Source organism: Rattus norvegicus, chromosome 3 (genome assembly GCF_021556685.1).
Source record: "Rattus norvegicus strain SHRSP/BbbUtx chromosome 3, alternate assembly SHRSP_T2T, whole genome shotgun sequence".
NCBI lineage: Eukaryota > Metazoa > Chordata > Mammalia > Rodentia > Muridae > Rattus > Rattus norvegicus.
Genome location: NC_141536.1, coordinates 114,824,724 through 114,836,756, shown reverse-complemented (window position 1 = coordinate 114,836,756; position 12,033 = coordinate 114,824,724). Strand labels below are relative to the sequence as shown.

Genomic DNA, 12,033 nt, shown 5'->3' with positions numbered 1-12,033 from the left:
ATTCCCTCTTACCTCACAGCTAACCATACAACTGGTTAATCTATTCCCCTACAAATGAAAACAAAAGACCCAAAACCCAAAAAATAGTAAGGGAGAGGAGGGAGGTTCATCTAACATGCTGCATTGCTTTCAAGAGGAAACGAAGGAGAACCATGAATCCAAGGGGGAAAGACACACACATGCGCGCGCGCACACACACACACACACACCCCACTGTGTCAGTTCCCTACCCCCCAACTCCTGCTTCCCTCCAGGCAGAAGCTTATGACTGACTTGTTCTGTCTCCCACCCACTGGGGACCCAGTGCTCACCATCCTCCTCATCTACAGCTCCCCTGCTGGAAAGGGGGAGCTGCAGAAGCCCATCAGGTGACCACACTTACGCTGTTTGGGGAAAATGGGACCATGGCAAGAAATTATATTTTGTTGAGAAAAAAATTGCAAGAAGAAACAAGTAAGAATTGTGGGTTGTTATTCCCTTACAGTAATGATTCCAAGGTCATTTCAATATCACAGCTTGGGAAAAGAAAAAAAAAAAAAAAAAGCCAGCCAAAACTCACAAGATCCCAAGTCAATAAGTCGTTGCTTGGGGAAAAAGAAGCCACACTCTTAAAGGCAGTTCCATTTCAGCCTAAGATCCCTCATTAACTCTATCAATACAGGCTCCTAGTCAGGTTCCTAACCTCTGTGAACCTCAGTTTCCCTGTCTGTAAAATAGGGACAAGAGTCCACTGGCTGGTTATCTCAGTACTTAGCTTAGTGTCTACCTACCACTCAAGTTCTCAACTAGCAGGAACTGCTTAACCAATGAACATGCAATCCTAAACACTGGCCATTCATCCAATGAGAATTCATCAGTCAAGAAAACTTGCTTTTAGAAAAGTCCTGGTTCAGAAAGGCAAATTTGGAGGAAATGGAAGACTAGAACTAGACAGACACTTGTGTAATGTCCCTATCCCTCCCAGCTCACAAACAGGACTACACACATTAGAATTTATTGACCCCTTTAGAGTCCTTAGGAATACACAGTACCAAGTAAGAAACCACAAAGAGGGTTAAGACAAACAGTAGCTTTCTCTATTCAGAGTAGTTCAGTAGTAGAGAGCTACAAAGAATTGCTTCCACATGCTTTGGTTGTCGTCTATTATGAGGCAAGACATTAGGGTTAGAAGGTCTTGACCAACATGTTTGTTGGATTATTAAGTAGGGAAAAGAGGGTTAGCAAGATGGCTTGCCACCAAACCTGGTGACCTGAGTTCAAGGACCCATGTGGTAGAAGGAGAGAACTGATTCCATCAAATTGTCCTCTGACCTCCACATAAATGCTGTAACACATGCAAACTCATACACACACACACACACACACACACACACACTAAATAAACAAACATTCTAAGGAAAGGGAAAGGAAGAATGGCAAAAATAGAAGCAAAAAGACAAAATGAAAAGAAAACGTCAGAGTTCATCACATGAAGAAAAAGGAGGAAAAAAAGACACTGCAATGCCTTCAGGTGATGTAATTCACAGTTAAAAACACCACACACCATAGGGGCTGGGAGATGGCTCTGTGGGGAAGAGTACCTGCTGCTCAAGTGTGAGGACTTGAGTTTAAGTCCCCAAGACCTAGGTAAAAAGCCAGGCATGACTCTACATGCCTGTAACCCCACACTGTGAGGGGGAAGAGAGAGCAGGATCTGACTGCAGCCTAATTCCATCCAAATTCGGTGACAGACCCTGTCGTAGGGGAATACAATGGAGAGTGATCAAGTGGGGCACTCCACGTCTTCTGGCCTCCATATGCACAGGCACATGTGTACACGTGTGCACATACACCACACACACCCACACAAACACACACAAAAAGAACATTGTGTAACACAATTAACTGGCCATCTATCTCCATGCATCCCACATCACTGGATTGAACACATTAATTACACCTATAGTGACTATTTACAGCCATTCTTTTCTTATCATCATCCCCCAAATGACAGGTATACGACACCAGTACTATAATAGATGTTAGAAGCCATCAAGAATGGTATAAAGTGTTCAGGAGGATGTGGTAGGTCCTACACAAATACTCTGCTCCTTATATAAGGAAGTTGAGCATCTGTGTATTTTAGAATCTCAGCAGTTCCGAGAAGCTATGATACCCCATGAATATTGAGAGACAACTGTGTCAGCATAGAAGACTTATCTCCTGATCAGGAAGCCTCAGTTCTGGGTGTGCTGTCATGTGCATCAGACAGAAAGACCAAAGACATCTCCTCCCTTCTTCATACACTCCTGTTGGAAAGAACAGTGCACCTAGTGTTGTTCCCATGGAAATGTTACAGGGGAAAACTAGGGAGTACATGTTCAGAGTTGGGGGTAGTGTCCTGTTGGTGGTAGGGAAGTGGTTAAGTGTTGGCTGCTATTGCTGTCGAAGGCCTGAACTCATGCCCACCTCTAAAGCAGTCAGATGCTGTTCTAAGTCTATGCTTCTCTCGTGCAGAGGGTGAGGAGCCAGGCTCAGGAAAGGTACGATGGTCTGTACCGTCCCCTGATGCACTGATCCATGAGACAGGAAACAGACTCCTCACCTGACTGTCACAGTCAAAGGTAGCCTCAGTCTGGATCCCTCTGATGTTGCTCCCATGGCCCTTCTCGGTCATCGCAAACATCCCTGTATACTTCTGCTCCTGAAGTTCACAAGGTATTAAAAGAGTTAGCTGTTCAGATGATCTTTAACTAAAGACCTTGAGCCATTAACTATAGTAGCAAGAAAAGGGGAAGAAAGCTGGAGATAACCATAAAATTTTAGACAGTCATAAAATTTAAAAATTATAGAATTTAGTTGGTGTCTATTATGACCTCAGGAATATGACAAATGAGGCTAGAAAGGTGCTCAGTGTTTTAAAGTACTTGTTGCTTTTGCAGAGGTCCTAGGTTCAGTTCCCAGCACCCACATAGTGTCTCACAACCATCCATAACTCTAGTACCAGAGGATCCAACACCCTCTCCTGGACCTGAAGGTGGTAGGCACTCATGTGTTGTATAGACATAGCATGCATTCAAGCAAAACATCCCTAAATATAATTTTTAAAATATATTTTTAATTTATGTGCACTGGTGTTTTGCCTGCATGTGTGTCAGATCCCCTAGAACTGGAGTTACAGACAGTTGTAAGCTGCTATATGGGTGCTGGGAATTGAACCTGGGTCCTCTGGAAGAACAGTTAGTGCTCTTAACCGCTGAGCCATCTCTCCAGCCCCATATAAGTTTTTTTTTTTAATTTTTTTAAAAAAGAATATGGCAAAGGTAGCATAATATTTAAAGAGATAGTCTTGACATTCTCATTTGGGAAAAATTCTTTACAGATTCTAATTCTGTTTTTTTTTATTCAATTACTCACATAAAAGTACTAAGAATTTTTTTAAAAGAAATCTCCATGGAAAAAGCAATCTATTAAGGCAAGCATCATACCTTGAGTGGGCGAAACCACTTGATAACATGTTCAGGACTTCCAAGATTGTTGACTGCACCGCCAAATAACAGAAAAATGACTCCACACTAGAAACAAGGACAGTACAGACAATGACTAGCCACAATCAACAGCTTAACAACTAGACCCATTGGTCAAACTCCATTCAAGGGATTTCTCTTAGAACCCTTCAATGCTGCACAGGTCATTTTATGACCTTTTACAGGCCCTGATAAAGTGTTGCTGACAGGAAAAAATTGTGAGGTGGGGAAGGAAGCAGGGGCTTAAGGAGAAGGAAGAGGAGAAGTGCTCTAGTTTGATCTCACCACCATGCTAGACATAATGATGACAAGCAAGTGACAGGAAGTAAAGGGTTTCTTTCAGCTTTCAGATTGTAGCCATCATGGAGGGAAGTCAAGGCAGGAAACTTAAGGCAGGAACCCAGAGACAGGGACTGAAGTAGAGACCATTGAGGAATGTCGCTAACTACCTTGATCCCCACAGTTTGTTCTTCTTGCTTTTATATACCCCTGGACCACCTGCCCAGGGTGGCACCACCACTCTGAGGCTGGGCTTTCCCATGTCAAACATTAACCAAGACCTGCCACATAGCCAGTTAGATAGAGAGGCAGTTCTTTTAGTTGAGGTTCCCTCTTCCCAGGTGACTCTAGTTTATGTAAGGCTGACGATAACTGATCAATACAAAGAGGAAGGAAAGGCATCTAAAACAAGGCCACATAAAAGGAGCAAGACAGCTGACAACAAAGGCAAAGGGGTGGATGAAAGTGTGTCAGGATTTTCTGGTCTTGAGCTCAGCTTTCCTTCCCTCTCCTAGCCACACTCTGAATTTCTTCTGAAGACCCTCCTTTCCAAGAATGAGTCTGAATGGCTTACAGGTGGCTTTAGAATGAGTCTGCAACATACATATAGCTGGGTTACATCATCTGTGAACATGTGGCTTCAGAAATAGACTGAGGATATCGGTGGGGCCATGCCAAGTGGTCAGGAGACATAATGGAATTCAGAGCGATGGAGCCCTGAGTCAGCTGATTGCCATTTTTGTATGAGCTGGTGAATGAAGCCAAGGTAGAGAAGTCAGCCAAGAGATTCTAGAAGTCATGTCTCACAGGCCCGTGGCGTTCTTAAGGTGTGGTAATTAAACCTGTTTTGCTCGATCAAGTTTACACTGGACCTTGTTGTTTTTGGTTTTGGTTTTTGTGGGGTTTTTTGGAGGTCACTGTACGACCCACCTGTGCCCACACATTTGGAAAATGGAATCAATCCAAAATGATATAATTTTTTTCTCTACATCTAGTTTAAAAAACAATACTCAAACAAATTGAATTTTCCTCTTTGATTGATGGTGAATGTATACATTATGATATATTTCTTTCTAGGTTTTTAATTTTTCCCTCTTCCCTGGGAATGGGGAAAGTGCCTGTTTTTGTTGTTGGTTTGGTTTGGTTGTGTGGGTTTTTTTATCCCTTGAAAAGCTTCCATTCACTAGCTACATTAATAATTGGCTAGGGCCCGAGTGAGCCTGCACCGTCAAAGGAAGTTGACCAGCTTATACATAAAATCTGTGTCGCATCCACTCACACAATCAAGTAAAGTGTGGGAACTTTCCCTCACAAAACCACATTCTCCAAATGGCAGACTGAGTACAGGAAGAATTCCTGGAGGTCCTGAGTGGGTGACCTCTGACCAGACATGTTTATAGCAGTGCCTTCTAAGAGGAGCACAAACATTTCTCTAGCCTGAGAAATGAGTCAGGCAGGCAGGTAGTGGTGATGGCAGAACATGGTAGACAGTGAGGAAAGAGGTGGAGAGATCCAGTTCAGATTCTGGAAACAAATTGATGAGTTGATGGTTTTGGAGGAGAAGAGAGGACTCCAGGAAATACTGAGACTTTGGCTGAGTTGCCAGGTGGATGAAAGCCCATTCATTGTGATGCAAAAGCTTGAAAGAGTTGGCATGAGCCAGAGAAGGGATGCTTAAATGATGATGCAACTGGCAAGAGATGGGCATCTATCCGAACTGTCCTCCCAGAAGATACTATGCCCACCATTGTCAAAACCATCCACTATCCTGTCCCCAGAAACCTCAGGGCAGAACAGTAGGAAGCCCATTCACTTTGGGACACACTGAGGAAAGCAGTGGCAAGAATTTAGATGTTGAGGCACCTTATGAAAACACTAACTGCAAACAGTACTCAACATGTATTGTTCCAGGTGTGTCTCTCTCCTTCTTGATAATCTCGATAAGAGAAAAGGATTGTTGCAACATCAGGAGTATGGAGCAACAACCACACTGTTCCCAGAGAGGGCTGACAGCAGCCTCCACAAGCCGCCACTGGAGATGCCTAAAGGCTGGCATCTGACATCAGGACAGTATCAAGAAACAAATGATGAGCTTTGTCAGAGCCTCAACTTACACATTGCAGATGAGAGGGGGAGAGCAGAGTGCTGGTTGACCTCACCCTAATCCACCACTGAAACCACTGCCTGGCAGATAATTAAGAACTCCTGAATAGGATGATAAGAGGGCTTAGTCAGCAAAGCACTTATGTTGTAACCACAAGGACCTGAGTTTGATCCCCAGAACCTACATGAAAACACCCAGGTGCCATGGTATGGCATTTGTAATCTCAGTGCTGAGAGTGCAGGCAGGAGGATACCTGGGACACTGGCCGGCCAACTTAGTCTAATCAGTGAGTTTAAGGGCAGGAAGAGACTTTGCCTCAAATTTTTTAAAAAAAATATCCAGGAGCAAGCAAGGTGGTTCAGGATATTGTTGCCAAGACTCAAATGGAATTCAATCCCCAGAACCAACACGGGGAAGGAGAGAACTGATTCCAGCAAATCATCCTCTGACTTCCATAGGCCTGCAATGATATTTTCATATTCATATTCATATTCATATTCTGAATTCTCTTGACCTTCCTGGCTACTCTCCTACCTCTACCCCCAATACATTAACTAATAATAAAAAATACAGCTGAGGAATGACCTCAAGGTTGTCCTCTAGCTTTCATATGCATGTACATACATGTGCAAGTGTATGTACACACACAGACACACAGACACACAGACACACAGACACACACACACACACACACACACATCATTCTGGCCACATCTCAGAAGGTTATGCTAAGAGGAGCATCTTGGAGATGCATTACCCCTGCCCACTTCTTGCTCTTTGCTTCCTGGTCCTCTATGAGTCTGCTGCACGCTCTTGCCACAATGGCACCACCTGCTTCACCATGCCTTCTCTGCCAAAATGAGCTGAAATCATGAACCAAAATAAATCATCTCTCCTGGTGCTTCCAGTGTGTATTTGGGTCACTGTGAGGCAGAAGTAGTAATGTCGTCTGAATTCTATGTTGCAGGATGAAAGAGTAGGTAGTGCTTTGCTTTCCGTCATGTGACACATACATAATAAATAAATAAATAAAATTTAAAGAGTATATATTTCAAATTCAAATATTTAAATAATTTAAGTTAATGAAGGCAAGGACTTATAACAGCATAGATACATCTCAGCAGTGACATCTAAGTGAGGAAAGTAAATTACAGACATTTATGATACCGTCTTTATGAAAATAAAACAAATGAAGCTGGGTGGTGGTGTCACACATCTTTCATTCCAGCACTTGGGAAGCAGAAGTGGGCAGATCTCTTTAATCCTAGCATTTGGAAGGTAGAAGCAGGTGGATCTCTGTGAATTTGAGACCAGTTTGGTCTACAAATTGAGTTCTGAGTCAGCCAAGGCTACACAGAGGAACCCTGTCTCAAAAAAAGAAAAAGGAAAAGAAAAAGAAAAAAAAAGAAAGACAAACGAGAGTAGGCAATTAATATACAATATGTATATTAATGAAAGCAATAGGCAAAACCAAACAAAAAAGTATCAGACCAGTGTACCAGTAATGCCACCACTTGGGAGTCAGAGGCAGGAGTTCAAGGCCTGCCTAGGCTATAGGAAGACTCTGTCTCAAAACCAAGCAAACAACAAAGAGCAAAGAGTAAAGAATGGATGATGGTGGAGAAAGGGGAAGGTGGGGAGATGAATCATGCTGTGGACCACTTTACAGACATCTGTTTAATGACCGCACTGGGAGCTCACGGTGATGTCACTCACTCCTTTTCATGCCCAGTAAGTGTGAGTACATATAGGCTGAGCTGCCCAGAGCCTCTCACCTTTATAGACATGGACACATCTACCATGCAGAGCACTTCTCCCAGGACAAAGCTTTGGCTGATGAAGTTATTCCTTTTTTCTTCCTGAAAAATATAATAGACCCAATGTGAAGGTTTCCTCATGGTCTTCTGACCTTTGAAATTTATATTTTAAATAATATGTGATATACATAATACTTTCACAATAAAACAACACAAAATGATTTAAGTTAGGAAATAATCGCATCACTCTGGAAAATAAATGTTTCATCTTGTATCAATGTGGCCTCTGGCCAATCTGGGTGTGGTACTGAAGGGCTCTTTTCCCTTTTATTAGATTTTAAAATGAAAATTATTTAGGGGTGTGCGCAGCACATTGTATAGAGGTCAAAGGTCAACCTTCCCAACCAATGACTGGCCTAAATTGAGATCCGTCCCATGAGCAAGAACCAACCCCTGACACTATTAATGATACTGTTATGCTTGCAGACAGGAATTTAGCATAACTGTCCTCTGCGAGACTCTACCCAACAGCCAATGGAGAAAGATGCAAAGACTCACAGCCAAACATTAGATGGGGCTCAGGAAGTCTTACAGAAGACTTGGGAGAAAGAATGAGGAACCCAAAGAAGAAAAGGACTCCACAGGAAAACCAACAGAGTCAACTAACCTGGATCCTTGGGGGCTCCCAGAGACTGAACCACCAACCAAAGAGCAAGCACTGGCTGGACCTAGGTCTCCTGCACATACATAGCAGACCAACAGCTTGGTCTTCATGAGGGTCCCCCAACAACTGGAACAGGAGCAGAGGCTGTCCGTAAACCTGTGGCCTGCTCCCCTAAATTTTTTCACATTCGTATCACTGTGTGAACACTTAGAGAAGCTAGGCAGGATGTCCTGGCTGCCTATATTGCAGGGGAAACATATCTGGAGGCCAGCGACAAGCTTGGTAAAGCCTCAGGGGCAAAGGTCTGGCCTCAGTGGGAGAGGATGCATTTAGTCCTAAAGTGACTTGATGTTCAGGGTTGGGTGGGGAGTTTAGTTAGGTTGGGTGGGTGACACGCAGAGGGAACCTTCTGAGAAGGGGAAGGAGAAATGGGGGGAGGACTTGCATGAAGGGGTACTGGGAGGAGAGGGAAGGCTGATATTGGGTTGTAAAGTGAATAAACAAACAAACATACATATATACATTTAGGGGTATGTACTAAACAGCACATGTGTAGAGGCCAGAGGACAACTTGAAAGTCAGTTGTCACCTACAGCAGCAATATAGGTCTTAAGGATCTAAGTCAGGTCACCCGGGTGGGCATCAAGAGTCCTTACTTTCTGCTTCACAAGCCCATGGCCTCTTTTCTTATCCAACAGAAGGTCAACTGCTCCTGCCTGCAAGTCAGCCTGGGGAAAGATGCTTTGCCCCCAAGGCTTTTCCAAGCTTGTCCCTGGCCTCCCAGAATGCTTCCCCTATAGTGTAGGCAGCCAAGACATCCTGCCTAGCTTCTCCAAGTGTTCACACAGCAACACCAATGTGAAGAAAATCCTTCAGAAAATCTGGGAACATTTTAGATAAGGGAAAAGCCATGTTCTCCTTTTAAGCACAGGTCACCCCTGGGTTTGATTTATGATTTTAAAGCCATGTGATCCTGGTCTCATATCACTGCTGATTCTCTCATCCCTGCTGATTCTCTGCCTGTCCACATCAACAACTTCCAAAGCCCAGTGAGCATACTGCTCTCCATTGTTTAATTACAGAAAAACTAGAGCAGGGCTTAGGACAGCTCAGTGGGTCAAAGCGCTTACTGTAAGAGCATGAGAGATGAATTTGGGTCCTTAGCATCTGTGTAAAAAAGCCAGGTGCAGTGGCAGGTGTCTGTAATTCTAACACCAGCGAGGCAAGACGGAGACTGCTAGGAGCGCTTTAACCAGCCAATCTAGCAAAATTACTGAGCTCCATGTTCAATGAGAGAGCCAGTCTCAAAAAATACAGTGGAGAATAACAGAGAAAGACACCCAACACACACACACACACACACACACACACACACACACACACACACACTTTTTAATACAATCCAAGAGCAACATTTTCTGAGACGGTGGTAGCCTCTTGAATAGACAATTAGCAATTATCATTACTGGAATTCATGCTAGTTGTCCTCATGGGTCAGTTTCTTTTGAGGACCCACCAACAAAACTAGTACTGGTAGCTCATGTGTGCATGTATGTGCATCTGTCTTTGCAAACATGTATTTGTATATCCAGGTGTGGACACATCTATCTTATATATATTTTTATAAATGTACTTCCACGTATATATGTGTGAGCATGCTTCTATACATACATACATACGTAGATATGTACATGCTCCTTTGAATATGAGCACATGTCTTTGTGTTTCTATGCACACACTCCTGTGTGGGTATGCTTGTGGATGTGTATTGTCTATACTGCATCAGGATGATGACCAACTTTCTTTGGATGACTCTTTCCACACTGGCTTCAACTTTCTCCCTAGGCATACTCCATATTTTTCCCTCCCACGGGTTTTTACAATGTTTCTCTCAAGCATTATTAATTTTATCAAACAACATACTGTCAAGATTTATGCTTCTCAACATGGCTTCAACCCAACACATCTTGTATTGATTATTTCCTAAAATATCTCGAGGGTCTCACAGAAATCATTGCTTGGCTCCAGCCTGGGCTTGCACTGAAGAGTCAGTTACAAGCAGATAATGAAAAACAACTGTAGCAGATATTTTTGAAGGGCCCAGTGTCCTCTGTTTTACCAATCCTTACAACCACCCGGACCCCACATAAAATACGGAAAATGTTCAGAAAAATCAAGTGACCTGCCCAACCAGAGCTACCTAGTGAGTGTCAAAGCCAGGGTCAGAAACTAGAGCTTCAGAGCCCTATCAAGAATATCTTACTACCGCCTTTCATTGTCCTTTGTTACTAAGGACTCTGGTGGCCCAAACTTCATCACTGACCCATCTTATTTTGTGCCACCAGAGAGTACTCAACATCATCCTGTCAAGGTGCCCCTACGGCACCCGAGTCCATAGTCACAGTAACAAACATCCCTTTGCCTTCAACAACTTGCTCTGCTTTTTCTAAACCCAAGCCACCAAAAGTATACAGATCTCCTGTGCATATGAAATCCCAGGACATAGGGGGCAGAGGAAAGATCTGGTCATCCTGGTCTGCATGGGTGTTCCACACCAGCCAGAAGTACATAGAAAAACTCTGTCTCTAAATAATTATTAGATAGATAGATAGATAGATAGATAGATAGATAGATAGATAGATAGATAGATAGATAGATATAGGTAGATAGGTAGATAGGTAGATAAGATAGATAGATAGATAGATAGATAGATAGATAGATAGATACAGGTAGATAGGTAGATAGATAGATAGATAGATAGATAGATAGATAGATAGATACAGGTAGATAGGTAGATAAGATAGATAGATAGAGGTAGATAGATAGATAAGATAGATAGATAGATAGATAGATAGATAGATAGATAGATAGATAGATATAGGTAGATAGGTAGATAAGATAGATAGATAGAGGTAGATAGATAGATAGATAGATAGATAGATAGATAGATAGATAGATAGAGATTAGATAAATATATGAAAGATGATTGATAAATAGACATCAGATGATAGTAAATGACTTGGAAATATCAAGGGTGGATGGCTTTCTTTCTTCTTCATTCTGATCATTCACATTATTGATGCAGGAATATAATTTTGTTACTAGTAATGTCCAACTGTGGCCGTTTTTGCTCACAAGTTTGAAAGTAACTGCAAGCACATGTGTTGAATTCATCCATCTTGGAGCATTTTAAATTGTTTATTATGATAACTTCCCTCCCCCAGTCTCCACATGAGACAGCTATGTTTATTAGTCCTGATGGGAAACGTCAGGAGGAGTTTGTCGTTCCCTGGTGTTAACTTGAGTATGCACTTGGACTGGTCCATTTTCAAAAGTCAGATCAAAGTTCCAAATCCTGGACCCAGTTTGATGTGATTGACTGTGTTGCTGGCATATATTCTGACATTATTTACACACATAAATTCTCTTAGTCTTGTCTTTGATTTGATTTCCTAATTGTTTAATTAATATTCCTCATTGGCAAATTTATCATCTCCTTAAGTTGGCAGCACTAACTGGACTATCTCTACTGATTGGGATCAAACATTAATCAATGTATTTTTCTGTGTCTTCTTAAATATCTCTGCTATGTCAATAGCTACTTTCATTTAGACTTCATACATTCAAAGGAAACTCAGTGATTATATCATCATACAAATTTATGGTTTTAAATAGTAAATTTATAAATGTATGGATAATATATTCAAACTTTTATTATATCTT

At 42.2% G+C, this 12,033-nt stretch overlaps 1 protein-coding gene across 2 annotated transcripts in view; it reads right to left on the bottom strand.

Moving 5' to 3' along the window:
• Positions 1-12,033, bottom strand: part of Acoxl (acyl-CoA oxidase-like) — a 305,604-nt gene that overhangs the window by 256,843 nt on the left and 36,728 nt on the right. For both annotated transcript variants that reach the window (NM_001106508.2, NM_001415677.1), the window contains 3 exon segments: positions 2,585-2,683; positions 3,468-3,554; positions 7,665-7,748. In NM_001106508.2, the coding sequence (NP_001099978.1) occupies positions 2,585-2,683; positions 3,468-3,554; positions 7,665-7,748 (270 nt within the window).